Raw genomic sequence first — 20,587 nt, 5'->3', positions numbered from 1 at the left:
GTGTATAGATCAGAATAAATTTGGATTTTCTTTTTTCTCAGAGTCCCGAACCGCCCGGTGATCAACACAGCAATTGTAAGCGCCACGGTCCACAGCGAGGGTCCCCCTCTCCCGTTGGTCCTGGACCCTCCCATCACTCTGGAGTACTCGCTGCTGGAGACAGAGGAGAGGACCAAGCCCGTCTGCGTCTTCTGGAATCACTCCATCGCGTGCGTTGGACGCAGAAAATCCCACGTTGGTATGCCGTGTTAACACGTGTGTGTGTGCGTTTAGGATCGGAGGGACGGGTGGTTGGTCCTCCAAAGGTTGCGAGGTGCTTGAGAGGAACATCAGCCACATTAGCTGTCAATGTAACCACATGACCAGCTTTGCTGTTCTCATGGACGTGTCCAAACGAGAGGTACCGAGGTCATTTCAACGGAATATTCCGGCGAGCTTTTCTCACGTCTCTCGGCTCTTCTCACAGCACGGCGATGTTCTCCCCCTGAAAATCGTCACCTACGCCACGGTGTCCGTCTCCCTGTTCCTGCTCCTGCTCACCTTGATCCTGCTGTGCCTGCTCCGCCGACTGCGCTCCAACCTGCACGTCATTCACAGGAACCTGGTGGCGGCGCTCTTCTTTTCCGAACTCGTCTTCCTGCTCGGGATCAATCAGACGGACAATCCGGTGAGAGGAAATGTTTTGATTTGTTGAGAGGAAATATATTTCTAAAAATGGGGGTAGAGGCCCCCCCTAGCCCCAATATAAATAACATAAATAAATACAATAATAAATATAATATAAATAATATAGATATAATATAAATAATAAAAATAACATATAATATATAAATAATATATCTAATATAATAAATATATAATAATATAAATCTAATATAAATCATTTTTGAATAAAAACAACGGTCTCAAGTAAAATAATGTCTTGGAACGTTTACAGTAGGCACCGTGCACACACACACTGTTGGATCATAAGATGTCGGAATACTTTTGAAGTCTCCACACACACGCACACACACTTCCCTGGAGACATGCCGCGACTGGTACCTGTCTCTTAAAGGAGGCCACGGCGGTAGACCCTGAGGCAAGCATTCTAATTCAACCTGATAAATCTCTCCCATGTGTCGTGTTATTTTTTTTTTCTCTCAGGTTGGACACTTAGTCTTGGGGAGGCATTAGAGTAGGATTTAAAAGTGCTTTTAGTCCACCCTAATGGAGATAAGACCTCTTTGTACCTCCAGAGGGGATAATGGGTCATTGTTGGCACTTTTCAGATGCATCTAGAGCTTGACTAAGTGTGTTTAAATTCTTTCTTTTGCAGTTTGTTTGTACAGTCATCGCCATCCTCCTGCATTATTTCTACATGTGCACCTTTGCGTGGATGTTCGTGGAAGGTCTGCATATCTACCGCATGCTGACCGAGTTGCGCAACATCAACCACGGCCACATGAGGTTCTACTACGCCATGGGCTGGGGCATCCCGGCGATCATCACCGGTATAATTTTGTCTTGAACGAGCATCCGGGACTCTTCGTGTATCGACGTTGGTTTTCTCGTGTTTTAGGTTTGGCTGTCGGCTTGGACCCTCAAGGTTACGGGAACCCCGATTTTTGTTGGCTGTCTGTGCACGACACGCTCATTTGGAGCTTCGCGGGACCCATCTTTGTCGTGGTCTTGGTGTGTTTTTGCCCTCAAATAGTCAACGTGGTGGCAAAGCATCAGCACTGAATGACTAATGTTTTTTTTTTAAATCCATAGGTGAACATTGTGATCTTTATTTTGGCTGCCAAGGCTTCCTGTGGTCGCAGGCAGAAGGCGGTTGAAAAGTCAGGCGCTATGTAAGTTTTGACATTTCAATATGGCCTTAAAGTTGCTGATTAAAAATAATTATTTGAATCCCTCTTCAGCCCAGCACTACGCATGGCCTTCCTACTGCTGCTACTCATCAGCGCCACCTGGCTGCTCGGCCTGATGGCAGTCAACAGCGACGTGCTTACCTTCCACTACCTGTTTGCCGGTTTCAGTTGTCTGCAGGTGAGCCCCGACTCTAACCGTATCCCAAATTACCTCAGTATGGGGTTCCACAGGGTTCAATCTTGAGTCCCCCGCTGTTTTAATTTTCTGTTTTCTGGCTTTGTTGTTGTTCGGCGGACCACCTCACTCATTCCCTTCTATTTCCAGGGCATCTTCATTTTCTTCTTCCACATCCTCTTCAACAAAGATGTGAGAAAGCATCTCAAGAACATCTTCACCGGGAAGAAAAGCCTCCCGGATGAGACAGGCACCACACGGGCTTCTTTGCTCACAGTGAGGGACCGCTCGCATTCTGAACTCTTTTGTTGACGTTTTTTTTACTGACTAGTCACGGTGGTTTGCAGCGCTCCCTCAACTGCAACAACACGGACGACGGGCTCATCTACCGCGCCGCCGGGGGCGAGTCCAACGTTTCTCTGGACAGCACGCTCAGGTCAGGAAAGAGCCGCAGCAGCTACCTGGCTTACGCACTCAGGAGGTACAGCACGCCCACTGACCGCATGGCCGCTTCTACTTATGCATGCGTGGCTCACAATCACTAACACACCACAAACTCACTTTTTTTGCCGATCGGATCAAAGTGAGTCAGGACACTCGTTCGGTAGCTTCGGATTCCTTACTGGGGGGGTTTAACAGGTATTAGATTAGGGCTGTGCTCATAAATCTGTCATCGGGTAATATGAGATGACCCCGAGGTTAATGGATGGGGGAGGTGGACGTGGCGTGCCGCCTGGTACCGGAGGCGAGCAAGTGGGGTCGATGTAGGCATGAAATTGGAGCATAGCTGCAGAGAAGGGAATTTATGACTGACACACGCATGCATAGTTGTCTGTTGGTTCGCCAGGAACGTATTTGTCCTCCAGCCAGATTCTCCTCAGCTTCAGGTGGAGAGGATGGAATGCAAGACATCAATCTTAAGAAAATCCTTTTTCGTCTCTTTTGGGTCCAAGCAGGGAGGAGTCGGGCCAGAAGCCCAGCGTGTCATCCGGAACGGCCAAAGGACACACAGATCTTGATGGACCTCTCTTCCGAAGAAGTGGCTCCAAGGCAGATGGTGAGTGCCACGGGATTGGAAAAGATTCAAGCGGGATGTTTCATCTGATCGCCCGTCCTTCCTGGCCTCAGATTCTGACTCGGACAGCGAGCTGTCATTGGAGGAGAACAGCTCCTCCTACGCTTCGTCTCACTCGTCCGATAGCGAGGATGACGACATCGACGTCAAGCCCAAGTGGAACAACGAGAGGCAGCCGGTTCATAGCACACCGAAAGGTAGAGGTGTGTTTTCATGCAGGACAAAGTATTTCGGATTCTTTTTTAGACAGCCCTATTTAACAAGCAGTATATCTTCTCCCAAATTTTGAAGTGGACTCGGTGTCCAATCACGTGACGCCGTACTGGCCGACGGACGCCACCACGGCCAGCGACAGCGAGGAACCCGGCGCTCCGGAGAGGCTGCGTGTGGAGACCAAGGTGAACGTGGAGCTGCACCCGGAGACCAAGATCAACCACATCGGAGAGCAGGACAGGCTGGAGACACCTCAGGACCGAGACAAGCAGGCGCCCGTCAAGGAGGTCATGACGCCGACCGGTCAGACAAACAGCAACCACCAGCCGGAACAAAGAAAAGGTCCGAGATTTTTTTTTTTCAAACCTTGTGTCCTAAGTGAAGAACTAAAAAGGACAACTTTCTGTTTCTGTCAGGGATCCTGAAGAACAAGATCAGCTACCCGCCCCCCCTGACCGACAAGAACATGAAGAACCGTCTCCGGGAGAAGCTGAGCGACTACAACTCGCCCACCATCACCTCGCCGCCACCAAACTACAACACGGCCGCCTCCCCGTCTCCAACGTCAGTCAACATCATGGCGCCGTCGTCCCGCCGGGCTTCGCTGGCCTCCAGCGACGGCGGTCGTCCCGGCAACAACGGCTCGCTGGTCAAACCGGCCGTGCCGCCACGACCGCAGATCGCCATCAGCTCGTCGCCGGCGGGCGTCTATCGGGACACTAACGGCGGGATGGCCATGCACTTGAAGTCGGGGGCGGTCAACGGCGGCAACGGCACAGACTCAGAGTGAGTAGCGCCCTCTAGTGGTATGCGAAAGAATCACCGCCTAGTTATTTCCCAGCCTTTTCCCAACGCTAAGCTAAAATGCTAACGTGTTTTCATAACATCCCGCGTAACCACTTCCTTCACCCCTCTTTGCATGTTTTGTTTTCCCTGCACCCCCCTGTGCACTCCCCCCTCCCCTTCCTGAAATCCCCGCATGTTAACAGTGGCAGTAACGAGACTTCGATCTGACCTGTTAGGGACATCCAGACCAGCCCACCATTATGAGAAGAGGAGACGGGACCCGGGGAGACCCGCGTCATCTCTCGGTGGCCTTTCTCCGGAGATCAGTATTAGCCAGTAGAAGGAAAGAAGGAACGATAAAGGGAACAAAAGAGGATGGAACCTGAGTGCCAAATGCATCAGAGGATTAAAAGGGGGAGAAGAGAGTGAAGAAGATGAAGACGTCCCCCCCCTTGGAATGTATTGCAAATGTGACTTGTAGGAAACACGTTGGTGCATTAGTCCAATAGGATTTCAAGGAAGGCAATTAAACAAGTGCTCCTTTTTGTTTCACTTTTGAACTCAAATGAAAAAGTTTGGGGAAACGATGGCGGGAATCCATCTGTATTTGTTTTCTTTATCCGACTCGAACAATCAGGAGATGAACGCCGAGGCCTTCCGAATGGATTTTAAGTTGAAAGAAAGAGCACTAATGGAAGGATGGAAATGTTGAAGCACTATAAAGCCGTTTCTCACACTTGTCGTGAAGATTTTGCCCGTTCTCACCGGGATTCTCCAGTTCAAACACCAGAATCCACCTCGCAGCTAAATTTTGAAGTTATGTTTACCACTCACAAAGGTGCCTTCGTCTTGTTTCCGCCTATGTTCTGCCTGTGTGATCAAAATTGTTAATACGTCATTTTTGTACTGTTTGGACACTGGAAATATTTTGTAACATAATGTATATTTATTTTTTATGGTTCTATGACACTGGAGTTCAAAATCGGTCAAATTAAATATGTTGAATTTGTACTTGAGTGTGTGTGTGTGTGTGTGTGTGTGCCATTCTAGAAATGAAAGAATAATATCAGTGCAGATAAGAACGTTACCTTACAAGGCTGTTCGACATTATTTGCATTTTTTTCCACAGCTCAGAGCACTCACACGAGGCCCGCCGGCTTTCCGAGGTAAGCCCCGAGATATTGTCAAGCATGTTAACGAGTGGAATTTTTCTCCAGAGTTCACGAAGCAGATTAGGGGAGATGCAGTATGGCGTTATCAATGAGGTCGGTGGTATTTATAAATTGGCCTAAAATCCACATTTGACTAAATACTGTTCATGCACGCATATTGTCTGCTGCCACAAGGCACTGTCAAGCGTATTATGTGAAAGGTTAGAAGGCCGGGTCAAGTTGCAAGCCTATTGGGGCGTTTGTTGCCAAGGCGACCGATATCTCCACATAGAAAAAATATAAGTGCACCTTATGTTTGTTCTGGGTGCATTTATTTGCTTAATTAGTTTCAGGTATCAAACTATATTATCCGCACTAAATAGAGCGACGCTTTAAAAATTAGAAATGCAATGCTGCCCTCTCGTGGAGGATTCTTGAAAAATCATTGCACTTCACTTTTAAGGCGGGATGCTGCCCTCTCGCGGCCATACGATTATCTCCTTTCCCGTTCCATTGTGATCGATCTAATGAGCATAACAAACCCTGGATTTAATGTAACAAGTGTTCAAAAACATCAGTGATGTTTTTTTTAACGCCACTTGAGTGCGTTTATGACGAATATCAATTTAATTTTAATTGATTTGACAAATTGTGGAATTGTTGTTTATGTGGGGTATCCCTCCCTCCCTCCCTTGCGAGGCCCCTTTAAGAGACCCCTCTGACGTCACTTCCGCGGCCCTTCCCTCACTGTCACCAGTGCGAAAGCAACAAGAGGAGAAGGTAGCGTCTCCGCTGCAAGCCCCGGGCTAAGGCTAACGGTGCACTTCTCGCTCCCTGGTGGAGGGACGACACCGCCGTTTTCTGGTTGTCTCCATCTTCTAGGATACACAAAAGAAGAGAAGAGGCTCCATTTTGACGTTATCGTGATGTATTGAGTGAGGGGAGCAGCTATTTCTTTTTCACCGCAACACTGGCGTGGATTTGGACGTCCTGAGCAGCAGGTGTACTGACGGATAAACGAAGGCCAATCTCAGTGTTCATGAAACTTTGCTACGATTTGCGCGCAGGGTAAGCAAATGTGTTTTTTTATTCACACTTTATTTGAAAATGCGCACTTAGGGGGGTGTTAATCTGTGGCGCGTGCCGTGGTGCGTTTAAGGAACCTGATAAAATGACGGTAAGTTTCTGTGTTTTCATGCGCGCTTAAAATGAAGTCATTTATAATTGTTGAAATTGTTCACAAAAAATGAAACGTCTACGAGAATAGTATCATAATTTATGCTATCTTGGCCTTCTGTGGTGGTTTAAAAGCAGCAAAACAATGATTGTCCACCTCCAAGACGCCCTAGTTAATTAATTACATTTATACAATGTTATATGGAATATTCTTTTTAATGTTTTTTGGAGGGGAGGGGATCGTTTTTGGTGTACAGTATAACTTTTTTAGTGTTATAACCCACCTCCAATAAACTGGGAAAAATATTTTGAAAAATCTGAATCAAAACAAATGAAAAATGGGCAAATTATGGAAAACAGAACCAAATATTAGAAACAAAAACTGAAACTGAAAAGAATAATGCAATATGCAATTGCAATATGAATTTGTACAATTACAGTATCTTTCAAAAAATGAATAAATAAAAATGCAGAGTGTTCGAAAGTGTTGTTTTGCCTAATAGTACACGTGGGAAGGTCGGATAGTTCAAATGACAGGACGCCTCCCTGTCGCTTTCCGAGAAAATGTACTCCCACTTGACATTGGGAGAAAACCAAATTCGACTCTCAATCACTATTATGACTCATACTTAACATTTTGTGAGATTTGTTGTACATTGCAAGATGTACATATCTGAACACAACTTGGGTTGTCCAGTCTGGTAAATTCCACTTGAGAAATTGACCAGCTGTTCACAACCTATTGATCATCGCTGTTTACGTAACCTCGGTGATGTAATCGCAACATTCCAGTTGGCAGAACAAATTAATTTATGAAAACTAAATGTCGTGCTGAGTGACTAAAATAATCCCACGTACCCGGTGTTGCCTTTTCACACTTTGTGATTGCTCAGCCATCTTGATGTAGCCCCCCTGAGGGTTTGCGTTAGAGGGCCCGCCATTTCTTTAAAAAAAGTACACTATGCCATATTCTATTTTTGACACTTTATTATAGGGCAGGTTTAGTTCTTGTGTGCCTTTTTATAGCATGTAATCCACGAGCGGCTGTGATTGGCTACTGCACCGTCTGTGACCTGCAAGGCCACTACAAGTCATTGGAAGAAGATTACACAGCCTGACTTGTGTACTGCATATCATGAGTAAAATGGCGACAAGTTATTTCTAAATTGTCCGTTTTCAGATGTCTTCTTCAGCCTGCCCACCAGTTGAAGCTGCAGTCACAGCAGCCCCTGCGTGGGTGGGGACTGTTCATAGAATTCTAAAAACTGAACAGGTTGCTACTATCGCATAGGGAAATGCTCGACTAGACTCTGTTTGCTTTCAGGTGCGTCTCGGTTCACTCGGGGTACACACGTTTTATCGGCAAGTCTCTGCGTTTATATTTCTATTCTGCTCCGAGCCGCTCTATTATATAAGGACATGAAAGTTTGATAAGCGTCAGTTCAAGTCATATCAAGAGGAGGTTGCAGCAGAAGAGTGAATGAGTGGGACTATTCTTGTCGTCCATCAGATTGGGACCAAATAATGGACACACTTTTTTTTTTTTCTTTTGCAGTTAGGAAGGTGTTGTTGGAGTGGCCATTTTCCAGCTGTGTACATTTGAAAATGAGATTTATTTCCTAAAATAAGGTACACAATTTCAAATAAATAAATAAATTAATTAATTAAAAAATAAACAATAATAATTGAACATTGTTAATATTTTTTCACTGCTTGGAGCTCTTGTTTCATTACTGCCACCTACAGGACTGGAGTGGAACATGCTACGACTTATCTCTGGTCAAATTTAGTGCCCCGGCTATTTCATGTATTATGTCTTTGTTCCCAATGGACAGGCTGAACTAGTTTGTCAACAGTCAATAGAGCATGATAGCACAACGCAGCCGTTATGTCTGCAATCACTCCCGCCACGGAAATGAGGCCAACTGATGCGCTGCGGTCACAGACGTGTCAGGCGGGTTAAAAGGATACGCTTGTCACGGGTTCCGACACGCACACATCCTGTGCAGGCCAACTTTAAGAAGCTGACTCTGCTCCGTCTTCCCCCAACAGGGTTGCCGTCCGCCATGTTAAGCTAAAGCCCAGGTGCGCGGTGTTGACCATGCTCAAGCGCCTGGACAAGATCCGCTTCCGAGGCCCGAGGACGCGGGACGACTTCCCCGAGCTGGGAGACTCGCCGCCCGCTTCCGACAACGAATGTAGCGACGAGGTGGCGCCCAAACGCCCGGCCAACGACGAGCCTCCGCGAGACCCCGTAGGTGCTCCTCGAAACGCGACGCTCGTTTTTAGATGATCTCTTTAGTCAATGGCGGAATTCCGACAGTGGCATTTTAAACGTGTTTTGCCAGTGTGTCAGCCCATCGGGGAGCGCATCATTTACGTCACCATGCCGATGACTCACTCTCAGAAAACCCAGCTCAGCATTGTGCCAAGTGTCGAGAATATTCACCTCGGAGACGGCGAGGCGAGGTTCGACCTAACGTAACCCTTCCGCTGAGGCAGAAGCAGCCAATTGATTGAAAAGGGAAATTACAATCGCTATTAATACCCCGGCGCAGCAGCAACCTCATTAGGTGATGCTTTTTCCTCCGTATACATCACGTTCAGGCATGGGGATTTTCTTTTTCATTTGTTTTTGCCCCCTCACTCATTTAGCGTGCCTCCCCAAATGCGGGTGGCTGCCTGTCTGGCGCTGGTTGTCGGCGAGGGTAAAGCTTCCGCAGTGCGCGAGCGTGTGTTCCTCTTAAAGGAGCCGAGCGGCGCATCACCCTGCAGTGGTGGCTTGCGCTTGAGCATCCATCTTTCCCCGCCTTGCACGTTCCCTCATCGCTCGCGTTGCGTGCCTGTTGCTAAAAAAAAACGGGGAATCCTCCTCTTTCTCTCCTCCCGGCTGGATCGGAACCAGGAAAGAGGAAACGCTCGTGTGAGTCACTCGGTGTGCGTCTGCTAAAGCCATCCTGAGAGACGTTTTATAATGGAAGCCTTACATTTGAAGATGGGGATGTATTTTTCAATATTCTGCATGGATATTTTTTTTTTGTGTTTGCACAGGCTGGCTCAGGGTCTCCCATCATGGCAGCGGCCATCCAGGACTTCCAGAGATCCGAATCGGAACGACTGAATGAAGTGAAAGGACACTTGGAAATTGCCTTACTGGAGAAACACTTTCTGCGTGAGTATTCTGCGTAAAAGTAGAACTTTGGCGTCATCACAAACTACGTGGAAGTGAGTTGACGCCTGGCGGCCATTTTGTGACATGTCGATCCAGTGTAGCGTCTCACCTTCGAGCATGTCGGCAGCGTCCTATAATGGACCGTCCATCCTTTCTTCCCTTTTCTTCACTTCATATCTATTAAGGCGACCAATGTGAGAGCGAGAGAGCACCTCGGGCTATGTCCTCCCCTCTCCTCCCCCTCATAAAGCTTCCTGCCGGAGCCAAAAAGAGCCTGATTTATTGTCAAGACGCACGCTGCGGGCTCGTCTTCCTTCCTCCCCGGCTTCTCTTTTTGCTTCTCATCTTTCTCGCTGACTTTCACAGCTCTTTCGGGTACTCTGTCTCCACCAAGCTTTTGCTTTCAAGGGCTCTACTTTGTGTCTGTGAGATTTCATAGTTGCCATGATTCACTAGAAAATTCACCTATTAGCTGTTTTGCGCGCTGGCGGAAAGAAAAATAGCGCTTCGGTGCCATCTTTTGGCATCTAGGGGCAAAGGAACTCAGCCTTGTCGAATGTATAAAAAGTGCTATGTCGCCCTCTTGTGGAAGCGGCAGGCGATTACACACCTGTCTTCACGAAGTTTTAAGCTACTCTGTAGCGATGGCTAAATTGAAGCGTTATTCCCGAAAGAACTATTTTTCCGAGTCAGAGGTGTAGGCGTTGGCGCGCTCGCTTTCTTTCACACATCTTTTGGCTCTCCTTCCTAAAATAATACCGGGACCCACGCTGCATGCTAAAACAAACAACCCCACTCCGAGGTGTATTGTGTTCTGACCCACACCGGGACACAAAAGTTTCCATTCGAAACGATGTGTGTGTGAACACGGTGACCCATGCCCTCCCTTTGCCATTGCTCGCCATTGGCCGGGGGCTATTTTGAGGGAACTTAATCAGTTAATATGTAACCATGTGGACATGAGATCCCATAAATGTTGCCTACTTCCATTTTTTTGCTCGGAAGGATTTCATTACACTTGGAGGTGTCAGCTGTGACTTTTGTTGACCTTGGGTTAGCGTCTACTTCCCGTTTCCTCGCCCACCTATTGAATTGTTCCCGGTCGGATCGGACGCTTGGTGTCATGCCACCCACCCCCACTTTCCTCTTTCCAACCGCTGCGTTCTATTTTCTGATCAAGGTGTCTTCCTGTTTGAGTCCGCCCCCCTCCCCCTCCCGCCACTTGCGATGACATTAGCTAATTACAGAAACTATCGGAATTTTAAAGCGTACGACAATATCGGATTAGCGTGGCGTCGAGCACCATATGGGAAAAAACAATCGATGCGGATCAATGTAGCACGCCGCGCTTACAGGAAACCGTGAACTGCATTAGCCACGTCGATGGCGCCTCCTTGAATGAATTAACCACCGTGATGAAAAGCAATGTGTAAACAAAAAGGGGGCGGAGCTTCATTTGAAAAAGCCTGACAAAACGCCACAATATTGAACGGCGAGACGCCTTTTTTATTGGGTGCAGTTTTGTAGCATGTGGATTGCTTGCCGCATACGAATGTGTCTAAGAATGTGAGCCACAAATTAGTTTTTTTCTATCGGCTTGGTTTGAGCATTGTTGTTTTCTGAGAGCTGATTGAAAATGATCGCATCATTGCGGCGGAGCACGCCAGGGCCGCGCGTTCTATACTGGCCCGGCCGATCAATGCGGTGTCCTAGCTGCTGTTCCACTTCACGCTGGGATGAAAACACACACACGCACTGCTGCCGTGGAGCATCATAGTGCAACTGAAGGTCAGAGATGAATCGAGTTTGTACACTAGTGCGCCATCTTTTTTTTTTTAAGCTCGATGACATGTGCAACAGTGCACAGCCTTCCTCGAATTTGGTCATTTACTTGGAAATGTTCCCTCATGCTTTCTGGCCAACAATAAGTCCGGGTCGCCTTTTGTTTTTGTGTTGTTGGTGGAAACAAGTAGACGTGAAGCTCCAAGCTTGCACAACATTGATCGTGTCACGCGGAGGAGTGCAGTCAGCAGCTTGTGGCGACAAAGTGAAACTAAGAGACAAAGTGGAATTTTGGCCACTGGGAGAGCGTAAGAAGCCAATGACCGTCACGAGATAAAATAAAGCCCGATTGCGTCATAGCCGCGGCAAGTTGTGCGCTGAGACTTCCCTCTGTCTCCATGAACCTTAATGACCTCCCAGCATCACCTCATGAAAAGCGCCTTTGTCCGTGTTCCTGGATGCAAAAGTTCTCACAGTTCTTTTGAGGCCCAGCCAAACCTTTGCTGGAAACGTGCTTGATGCAAAAGTCCGCTTCGTTATCAGAACAATATTTGGAATGGATTACAAATTCCAGGCCTTCTTACGGTGCAGGCCCCACCTCTTGCAAACCTCCAGTGGGCCCTCCCCTCCGCTTCTAGTTCCTCAGTCCGTTTCTGAGAGCAAGCAGTCTTCCATCACGTCGATTCAACGAGATGATGGCATTTAAGGACTTTGGGCCGTGCTAATCGAAAAGGGCAGCCGTGGATCTGTTTCAAGATCGACCCAAAGCGGCCTCCCTGCCGGGCCGCTCCGGCGTCCCGACGAGCGGTCGGCTCCAGAGGCGGATGGGGGTGTGCAAGGTGGACGACTTCAGCTTTGATAGCTTCGATCTGCTCTACGCCGGAGCGGTCGATAGGTTGAAGAGCCACAAAAGTAAGTTTGTCGCTTTCACGGTCCAGACTTTGTTTTTAGAAGCAAAACATCTGATACAAAGATCTGGATTCGGTTCTAGAGCAGGTTCGACTTCTGGTTCCCTCACTCCAGTTCGCTAATTTCCTAATAGGTTTACCTCACAACCCCAGTTCTCCTGGCACCGCTAAGCTAGCCACCGCTAAGCTGCTTAGCTCGTTGAACCCTTTGGCGACCTTTCCACTCTAGGCACGCTCATAGATTGGCGTCAACAAAGGAAGTAGCTACCATGATTATAATCAGTATCAAATGTTTGAAGTTCATTTAGAAACCCAAAAGCCTTATTATTTGTCGGCTATATTAAAAAGGGCACCCGCACTTTGTCCCTTAGGGGGGTTTTGCTCTTTTGTTCTGACTTTATTGCCTTCCGTCCTTAAATATTCATGCATCCCTTTAGTCGGCAGACAAAGGACAGAGAGGAAACGCAGCCCGTGTTGTTCTCCTAAGTCCCGACACCCGAGACCACTCGCTGTCGGAGGCCGGTGGGTTGGCATAATGGGACGGAGCTGAAGGTGAAAGACTGAAAGTGGCACGATAAACAAAGCCGGGCTTCTGCGTCACGTGATTTGGAGTTGCAGGAACGTGGCGTCAAATTCCAAAATGAATGTATTGGATTGAAAACAGTTTGGAAAGGACTTGAACTCGGGGTTTGTATAATGAGCTTTTCGGTCATGTCTTCCAGAGGAGGAGTTGAGGAAGCTGCGCGAGGAGACCAATGTGGACTCCCTGCGGCAGGAGCTGGAGAGGGAGCGAAGCAAGCGCCTCGACCTGGAGCAGAAGATGGGCGACGTGCTTAAGTCCAGGTAAAAGACCGTCAATCAATGGCAGCTAAGGACGTCTATAGTCGTCATTGGGAGTTAATGTGTTTACCGGATTTTTTTTTTTTTTTACTGTTCAAGATCAGTAGAATAATGCTTTAAGCAAAAATAATTTGGATTGTAAAACTAGATAAAGCACAATGAATTAGCCATGTTTTGCAAATACGACGCAAATGGAACGCATCTAATATTAATGCGAGCCTCTTAACCGGCCAATAAAACTCACCATTGCGCAAAATGAAAGGCCTCTTATGTTGTGGCTAATGCTAATGTTTATCACATACTTAAAAGCCACTTTAGCGCTCGTGGTGCTTATTTATCGGCCACCGCTACATTGCCAGCATTAGCAACCTCCGACTGTGTTTAATTGATGAGCCAAAGTGGTTTGCAGAAAATATTTAATCGGTTCCAAATATATTGAACACTCTAATTGTAAGTCTTCAACCAAGATATTGAAAGGAGATTTTATGTTCTCGGCACGGAAACGCAAACTCGAATGTCCAAGACAGTTCAGCAGATTGTCCCGTCCTGTTGGGAATTCTCTTGTAGTAAACATCCATGACGAACGAGGCGTCGGAGGAGCTTGACGGCTAAAAATAGACCGTTCTGGTCACGTGGGGAAGTTTCCATGTGGGAAGAGAATAGTCTTAGTTAAATTTAGTCACTAACGCCGTCAGCCGACTGAGCTGGCCTAGATACGGCGTATGGAAATTCACGGAATGTTACGAGCGGGAGCGGCACCTGATGTTACAATTGCTTTCTGTTTTGCTATATATGCTAACTGAAAGTGAAATAAAAAAATAAAATCCACTTCCACATTTTTTTTTTTCTTGACTTCCCCCAGGCTGGAGGATTCCCCGCCGCAACCTCCTAGAAAACAACAGTCACCATCTAATAATGAAACAGGTAAGCCCCTGAGGGAGGGAGGAGAAATAAATAGCTTTGCAAGGAAAGTCCATCCAAACAGGAAATGACAAGGTGTGTGTGTGAGATAGAAAGCGGGAGAGGAAAGGGAGTGTTTGGGAAGTGCGGGTTATTCTTGACATCATTAAGAGAAGGACCATGCACAATAGCAAGAATGCCGTTTGCTATTTTTAGCATGTTTTGACCTACGTGTGCTTCTGTACGGACCACCTTTAAGTGTGAAAAGTTAAATACAACTGAATTTCTTTTTTTTTTTTTTGGGGTGGTAGCGGACAAGCAGCAGCAGCAGAAGGAAGTGTGGAGCTCGCGGCTGCAGAAATGGTTGTACGAGCGCTTGGGCGTCTACATAGAAGATTTCCGCTTCCAACCCGAGGAGAGCACCGTGGAGGCCGAGGAACCGCTAAGTGCTAAAAGGTGGGAAGGAGCCGGCGAGTAATGCAAATGTCTCCACTTTTGTCCAGTATTGATTTTCGCCTTGTTATTCAAGTAGATTTATGGTCGCTCTGAGGATAAATTGTGTTGTTTGCGCATTCTAAGTTTCCGTGTTTGTCTCTGCCCCTCCGTCCAGGTTGACAGAAAACATGAGGCGACTCAGTAAGTACTCACGAGAGCGATTTTTGAAAAATATTCTATATTGTGATTTCAGTTTAATCATATTTATTCTTTCAGAGCGAGGAGCTCGGCCTGTCACCAACTTCTTAAGGAACCTCTCGGCCTTATCCAATTGGCACTCTGTCTACACCTCAGCTATCGCCTTCATTGTGAGCATCACTGGCAATTTATTATTTTTATTTGCATTACCTAAAATATGTTTGTCTAATTGTGTTGCAGATCTACATGAATGCTGCTTGGCATGGCTGGGCCTTCCCCATGTTCCTCTTCCTGGCCATTTTGCGCTTGTCCTTAAATTACCTCATCGCTAGGTAACGTCTGAAGGATGCGTCTGAAAGTGACACTTGGAAGCTAATTTTGTTTTTTTTGCAGAGGTTGGAGGATACAGTGGAGCATTGTGCCTGAGGTCTCTGAACCCATGGTGGGTGCTGTTTTCCCCGTGTGCGATGTCACAAGCTAGCATGCTAGCTGTTGTTATTAATATGAGCCTCGTGGTTTGTTTGTGACGTTTGTGCCCCTCAGGATCCCCCAAAGGAAGACCTGACCGTGTCCGAGAAGTTTCAGCTGGTCCTTGACGTTGCGCAAAAAGCACAGGTGCTTCCACAAACGAAACAATTGCGCAATATCGTGTGTAGTAAATAATGAAAGATTTATTGAGCAGCTTATTTGCAAAGTAATCTCCTGTAACTTTTAAATGCAAGCTGTTGACCTAGTTTCTTTTCACAGAACCTTTTTGGGAAGATGGCGGACGTTTTAGAGAAGATAAAAAAGTGAGTTGAACGAGTTGCGCTTTCTACCGAGACTTCCTGCCGAGCCGTGGTGAAAGTCGACATCTGTTGTGATTTCTTTTTTGTTTTTTTTTTCCTCCCTCCCTGCAGCCTTTTCATGTGGGTGCAGCCAGAGAGCACCCGCAAATTGTACATCTGCCTGTGGGTGGCTTTCATCACCTCCTGCGTGCTGCCGTACAAACTCATGGGCTTCATGATGGGTAAAAACAAGCGGCGCTTTATTCCGACGGGTTCGCACTGTAATCGCTATTCTCCTTTTCAGGCCTCTACGCCGGCATCAAGTTCTTCATCATAGACTTCCTGTTCAAGAGCTGCCCCAAGCTGCGCGACAAGTACGACACGCCGTACATCGTGTGGAACAGCCTCCCCACCGACCCCCAGCTCAAGGAGAGGACCAACGCCACAGTGTCTCGAAGGGTAGGCCACGCCCCCTGCACCTTGCAGAGCATCTGAAAGGGCTTAGCCGTGCAAAGAAAATATGCCTAATGCCGCCAACGGGGATTATTCCCACTTCTCATTTCTGTGGCGGCTAATGCAAAAAAGCTGACTTTTAATCAGGTGTGTACCTGTGAAAGGCTTTGTGGTTGCGTCACAATCCGGCTGCGTTGGGTTACATAATTTAGAAGCGTGTTATTGTTATTATTTTAATTAGGAGCACATTTAAAAAAAAAAACAGTTCAAGTGCCATATGTGGAATAAGTGGATTGTCATAAATGTTCATTCATTCCTATTGTTAAATCATTCACATTTATTTTACTCTATATTTTCCATCATCTGCCTCTCGCTACTGCCCCCTGTGGTCGTCTCTGGGTATCACAGGCATGTGTGTTGTGGCCTCAGTCACAGGATGTTGTCCTCTCCTTTTTCTTTTTCTCTCTCTATCTCTCTTTCTCAGCTCTCTGCCACAGAGAAGGTAGGGCCTTTGCTGTGTCTCCCTTTGGTTCCTCTGCCGTGTCAATGGGAATTCGTTAGAGTGGATCGTGGTCAATAGTTCCTCCCTTGCTACTTTTAGTTTAGTGTTTATTAGTTGTCGTTTTAGTTTATTTTGTTTTTTAAAAATCATATAGGGAGTTCAGTGCGATATAAAGAAAACGTGTTTCTTCGATATAATAATTCCATAAACTACAAAAGCTCATGTATGAAGATGACGGAGATGCTTTTTAAACGGCTTGTTGCCCCCCCTCATAATTCTCCTTTTGTCTTTTTTTGTCGTGTTCAGGTGCAGCCCGTGGCTTCCCGAGGCAGCTTGGCCGCGGTGCCGTGCGGCGTGAACCGCGAGGACGATGCCGGCCGCTCCCACAGCACCAAGAAGGGCGCCTTCCATGAGGTCTTCAACCTGTCTGAGTCAGAGCGCCCCCTGCCAGGTGAGAGTCTGCCACTGCGGCCCGGCATGTCGGGAATATGAGCAGGTTTCCAACTTCTGAATGCGTCGGCAGTGTGCGAGAACGGCTGGAGGTGTTGCCTGATAAACCGAGACCGAAAAATGCCCACCGACTACATCAGGAACGGGATGCTGTACGTCACAGAGAAGTAAGTAGAACATGTCTCCAAGGATTCCCCCCCCCCCTTCAAAGTGCCACACAGAAAAGACGCATTAATGATGCCACCTTCTCTGTGTGTCCTCCAGTTACTTGTGCTTTGAGAGCTCCAGTTCCAGGTCGGGCTCCTCCAAGAAGAATAAAGTCATCAAACTGGTGGACATTACTGACATACAAAAGGTGACGACTGCTTGAAGAAAAAAAAAAAAAAAGTATTCTGGGTAAAAAAAAAGTTGAAATTAACCTTTTTTTTATTTCCTCCAGTACAAGGTGCTTTCTGTCCTACCAGGAAGTGGAATGGGCATCTCAATCGCAACTCCTTCCACTCAGAAGGTACCAAGAAATGACATTAAAATACATGAACAATGCTAAAGAAATTAATTTCAACAACGTTTCGGGCTCCAAAATGATACCAAAGCAAAAACAAGAGTCGCTTGCGAATGATAGATTTGACTCTTCCATCTCCTCCAGCCGCTGGTGTTCGGCGCCATGATCCACAGAGATGAGGCCTTCGAGGCCATCTTCACGCAGTACACCAAGGTGATCACCACCAGCAAGCCGCCGGCAGCCGCTGCCGCCGCCTCTGCTGAAATTTAGACGCCTACCGTCGAAGCTGCGACTGCCATCCCACTTCTTCCTGGGCGCATTTGTTTTTTTTATTTAACACAATGCTAGCGAGGGGAGGCTGGTCCTCCCCGGTCAACTGACTGCGTCCCTCGGTGTCGTTCCTCTTGTGTGGTGCGTGTTGCATGTGTGACAAAATCGTTTTTTTGGTTTTAAATCCTCTTCCAGCGATGTGAGTCTTCACTATCATGACTGGAGCTTTAAGGAAAAATTCTCAACTGACCATTTCTGGAGCGTTTTATCTGATCTCAAGTGTGTACCGTACAAAGCCTTTGTCTTAGTTCACGGTCGCTTTGCATTGGTGTTTTTGTGTAAATGTCAAACTACTTTGTCGCTTTTTTTTTTTTTTTTTTTTTGGTCCAGATATGCCTTTTCTTACCCGTTTGGACTGATGACTGACTGAGCACAACAGAGAACATCTCATTTCAGCACAACGTGGTACTAAATAGGCTCTTATTCCATTGACTGCTAGTTTCTCCCTGCACTTTATTATGACAGTCATTCAACTGGACATTTTCAATGTGGTGATTGAACAGCAGAGAAATTGTGATTTTTGTGTAAGAGTCAAGCTGGTCTTAACTCCTCCGAGGTGTGGAAATGTACTGCCAAACTCAACTTGGCTTCTGTTGAGTGTTTTGAGGTCATTAGTCCCCTCCAGATTCAGACACACACACACAAAAAAAGCCTTGACATTTGAATATTTATGATGCTAAGTCATGGCTAAACCCCAAGGTTCCACATAAAAGGACATTCAAAAATGTCAAGGTTGCACAAATCATTTTGGAAATGAGCAAACTGGATATGACATTGCCATACATGCAATTGACCGGTTCGTACAGTGACATTTTTTTTTTTTTATTATTGGTTTTTGTCTTGTTAGCACGATGTGATTGGATGTCGTCTTAAAAGCTTTCTACCAGAAGCCTTTTTGTTGTTGGTTTCATACGAGAAGCACAGAATGTATCATGTTGTTTTATTTCTTTTTTTAATTATTATTTTTTTTTTTTTTGCCAAATGTTTTATCTGCCATGTTCTGCCTAAGCTCATGTTTACACTAGCTTGTAAATTATTTTGATTTCTTTTTGTTTGCAGTTTGAATTCCTTTGCCGTTTTGGGAGTTTTGACAACTGCTGTAGTTTAATTCTCGTTCGATCACGTGATTTGCTTTTTAACCAATAGGAAGCCAGGAAGTAATTACCGCTCAACGCCGTGTTTTTTTTTTTTCTTACTAGTGCGATTCGACATTTTTACGTGATTTTTATTTGAAATATCCTTTACTTAATGACTCACTGAAACACTGTGAGCTATTTTTGAAGTAACAAAAAAGTCATTTGCGCTCATAATTATTCTAGGCACTTTAGACCGAAACGCATCGACAGGCTCCAAAGCCTTTGGGAGACGCCACGCTTGGTGGCAAATGGCCTCAATGTGACTCAAAAGGTAAAATTAAATCTCAGTTCTGTTTTATGGAGCTGAAATGATACTGTCTGGTGTACTATAAAGTGCAAGGCAGACGTTCATTTACACGACTACCTTCATTTCCTTGTTTTTGACTCGCTATCGTGGTTTGTTGAATTTGGATACAAATGTACAGTGAAGTCAATTAAAACCGCTGGGTTTTCAAAAAAAAAACATACGTTTATTGTAACGCATAATGTGATGTACATTTTTTTAAGTAAACGGATTTAAGGTATGTTTTGTTTCCTGTGTCCTTTGTGGCTGTCACCGAACATGCTAACAGGTGTGTAAATTTAATTATTATTCACGACTCAACCGTAACACCATTCAGTCTAAATTAATCAAAAATGTCTGTTATCAAATTTGTTTGAGTTAATGCCAGGACTCCTAATTTATTTAGTATGCTAACAAAATAGAAGTAATTTTTTGTTTCACCTTGCAGTACCACATGTTGCCACAGGAGGGCAGAATTGTCGGTTCAGCCACTCTTAAGTCACAGGTCAGTTTGCCACTTTTTTTTTTATACATTATGCTTTTTCTTTACGGAATATATCAGTATAGTGCTGTCAAATTTGTTGATTTTAGTCCCAGAATGATAACTTCATAGAACTGTCATTTTCTTTCGTACAGTACCACATCTCGCCACTGGAGTGCACTGCTGTACAAGTCATCATTAGTTCAGCCCAGGTGAGTTGCCCACTTATTTTGTACATTCATTTTTGAGTTATCTATAACTAGAGTGGTGCTTTCAAACGCCAAAAAAACAGCAAAAGAAATAAACTTTTACTATGACTTTCTATTCATTACAAAGGGACCTTAAAATTGTATTGGAAAGGCTCCATTGTGTCAAATATTTGCTGCTACCTGAATATTGTTTTCACATTTATAACTATAAATCGAGTTGTTTGGTGCATAAATGACTGTCCTGAATATGTAATTGCTCAGAGCTGTTTTATTTACAATTTATTTATTTGCATTTTGATTATTGGGGGATTAGCCTTTGCAACAGAAAAGTCAAACTATTGCGATTCAGATGACAAAATACACTGCATAATTTACAACAAAGTATAAAAGTAATAAAATAGCTGCAATTAAAAATAACTCAAATATTTCACCTTTCCAGAATAAGTCATCTGACCCCAACCATTAACTGATAATTTTCCTCTCGGCGCTAATATTAGAAACACTAACATTAGCCTGCGAAGATTAACCACGAGGGAGGCAAATGTGCCGTCAATTTCTTATCGGGATGACAGGTCGACACCGTCCGGGGATGATAGAAATATGCAATATAGATTAGCCGGGACCAGAATAAACGAGGGGCCACTTGAGCTGCTTAATGTCCCGCGTGTCTCTGTGATGTATCGAACACAAGAAGTTATGTTAATGAGGTCATTAATTAAGCTAATTTGCATTCATTAGAGAATAATTCCAAGTCAGCGTGCTTGTCCTCACATAATGGAACGTATTAATGGGACTTCTACATTGTTACTT

At 45.7% G+C, this 20,587-nt stretch overlaps 3 protein-coding genes across 29 annotated transcripts in view; all 3 read left to right on the top strand.

Annotated features, from left to right (window-relative positions):
- The window catches only part of celsr1a (cadherin EGF LAG seven-pass G-type receptor 1a), a 30,949-nt gene extending 25,836 nt beyond the window's left edge, over nucleotides 1–5,113 (top strand). For 3 of the 8 annotated variants that reach the window (XM_037243189.1, XM_037243185.1, XM_037243184.1), the window contains 14 exons: nucleotides 42–209; nucleotides 274–400; nucleotides 467–667; nucleotides 1,319–1,493; nucleotides 1,562–1,674; nucleotides 1,756–1,835; nucleotides 1,905–2,031; nucleotides 2,179–2,304; nucleotides 2,376–2,509; nucleotides 2,982–3,085; nucleotides 3,157–3,306; nucleotides 3,395–3,658; nucleotides 3,733–4,102; nucleotides 4,339–5,113. In XM_037243189.1, coding sequence (XP_037099084.1) covers nucleotides 42–209; nucleotides 274–400; nucleotides 467–667; nucleotides 1,319–1,493; nucleotides 1,562–1,674; nucleotides 1,756–1,835; nucleotides 1,905–2,031; nucleotides 2,179–2,304; nucleotides 2,376–2,509; nucleotides 2,982–3,085; nucleotides 3,157–3,306; nucleotides 3,395–3,658; nucleotides 3,733–4,102; nucleotides 4,339–4,366 — 2,167 coding nt within the window. In that variant the 3' untranslated portion in view covers nucleotides 4,367–5,113. Of the gene's footprint in view, nucleotides 1–41; nucleotides 210–273; nucleotides 401–466; nucleotides 668–1,318; nucleotides 1,494–1,561; nucleotides 1,675–1,755; nucleotides 1,836–1,904; nucleotides 2,032–2,178; nucleotides 2,305–2,375; nucleotides 2,510–2,981; nucleotides 3,086–3,156; nucleotides 3,307–3,394; nucleotides 3,659–3,732; nucleotides 4,107–4,305 lie in introns of those variants that run through there. The other 5 variants (XM_037243192.1, XM_037243190.1, XM_037243191.1 and 2 more) reach the window with 5 other exon arrangements.
- The window catches only part of LOC119117275, a 376,942-nt gene that overhangs the window by 287,549 nt on the left and 68,806 nt on the right, over nucleotides 1–20,587 (top strand). The gene's annotated exons all lie outside the window — the stretch shown is intronic.
- gramd4a (GRAM domain containing 4a) lies at nucleotides 5,987–19,328 on the top strand. Of its 3 annotated transcripts, XM_037243339.1 has the most exons (19): nucleotides 5,987–6,321; nucleotides 8,482–8,683; nucleotides 9,481–9,601; nucleotides 13,014–13,134; nucleotides 13,994–14,055; nucleotides 14,343–14,487; nucleotides 14,642–14,667; nucleotides 14,743–14,834; nucleotides 14,905–14,996; nucleotides 15,058–15,106; nucleotides 15,208–15,279; nucleotides 15,412–15,455; nucleotides 15,564–15,673; nucleotides 15,736–15,890; nucleotides 16,693–16,837; nucleotides 16,910–17,003; nucleotides 17,101–17,191; nucleotides 17,276–17,344; nucleotides 17,483–19,328. In XM_037243339.1, the coding sequence occupies exons 1-19, from the start codon at nucleotides 6,293–6,295 to the stop codon at nucleotides 17,606–17,608; spliced, it is 1,845 nt and encodes a 614-aa protein (XP_037099234.1). In that variant the 5' UTR covers nucleotides 5,987–6,292; the 3' UTR covers nucleotides 17,609–19,328. The 3 variants fall into 3 exon arrangements, with proteins under 3 accessions (XP_037099234.1, XP_037099233.1, XP_037099235.1); XM_037243338.1 differs by lacking the exons at nucleotides 5,987–6,321; nucleotides 8,482–8,683 and adding an exon at nucleotides 9,083–9,352; XM_037243340.1 differs by lacking the exons at nucleotides 5,987–6,321; nucleotides 8,482–8,683; nucleotides 9,481–9,601 and adding an exon at nucleotides 11,205–12,295.

Source organism: Syngnathus acus, chromosome 23 (genome assembly GCF_901709675.1).
Source record: "Syngnathus acus chromosome 23, fSynAcu1.2, whole genome shotgun sequence".
In the NCBI taxonomy this organism is placed as follows: domain Eukaryota; kingdom Metazoa; phylum Chordata; class Actinopteri; order Syngnathiformes; family Syngnathidae; genus Syngnathus; species Syngnathus acus.
Note: the sequence above shows the minus strand (reverse complement) of the source record. Positions and strands in the feature narration are given on the sequence as shown.

Bases quoted from the DNA above. Each gene is read 5' to 3' on its own strand.
- gramd4a (XM_037243338.1), top strand. From the start codon at position 9,098: ATGCGGGTGGCTGCCTGTCTGGCGCTGGTTGTCGGCGAGGGTAAAGCT. The intron at 14,835-14,904 runs GTGAGCATCACT...ATTGTGTTGCAG, and splicing joins CCTCAGCTATCGCCTTCATT to ATCTACATGAATGCTGCTTG. The intron at 15,280-15,411 runs GTGCTTCCACAA...TTCTTTTCACAG, and splicing joins ACGTTGCGCAAAAAGCACAG to AACCTTTTTGGGAAGATGGC.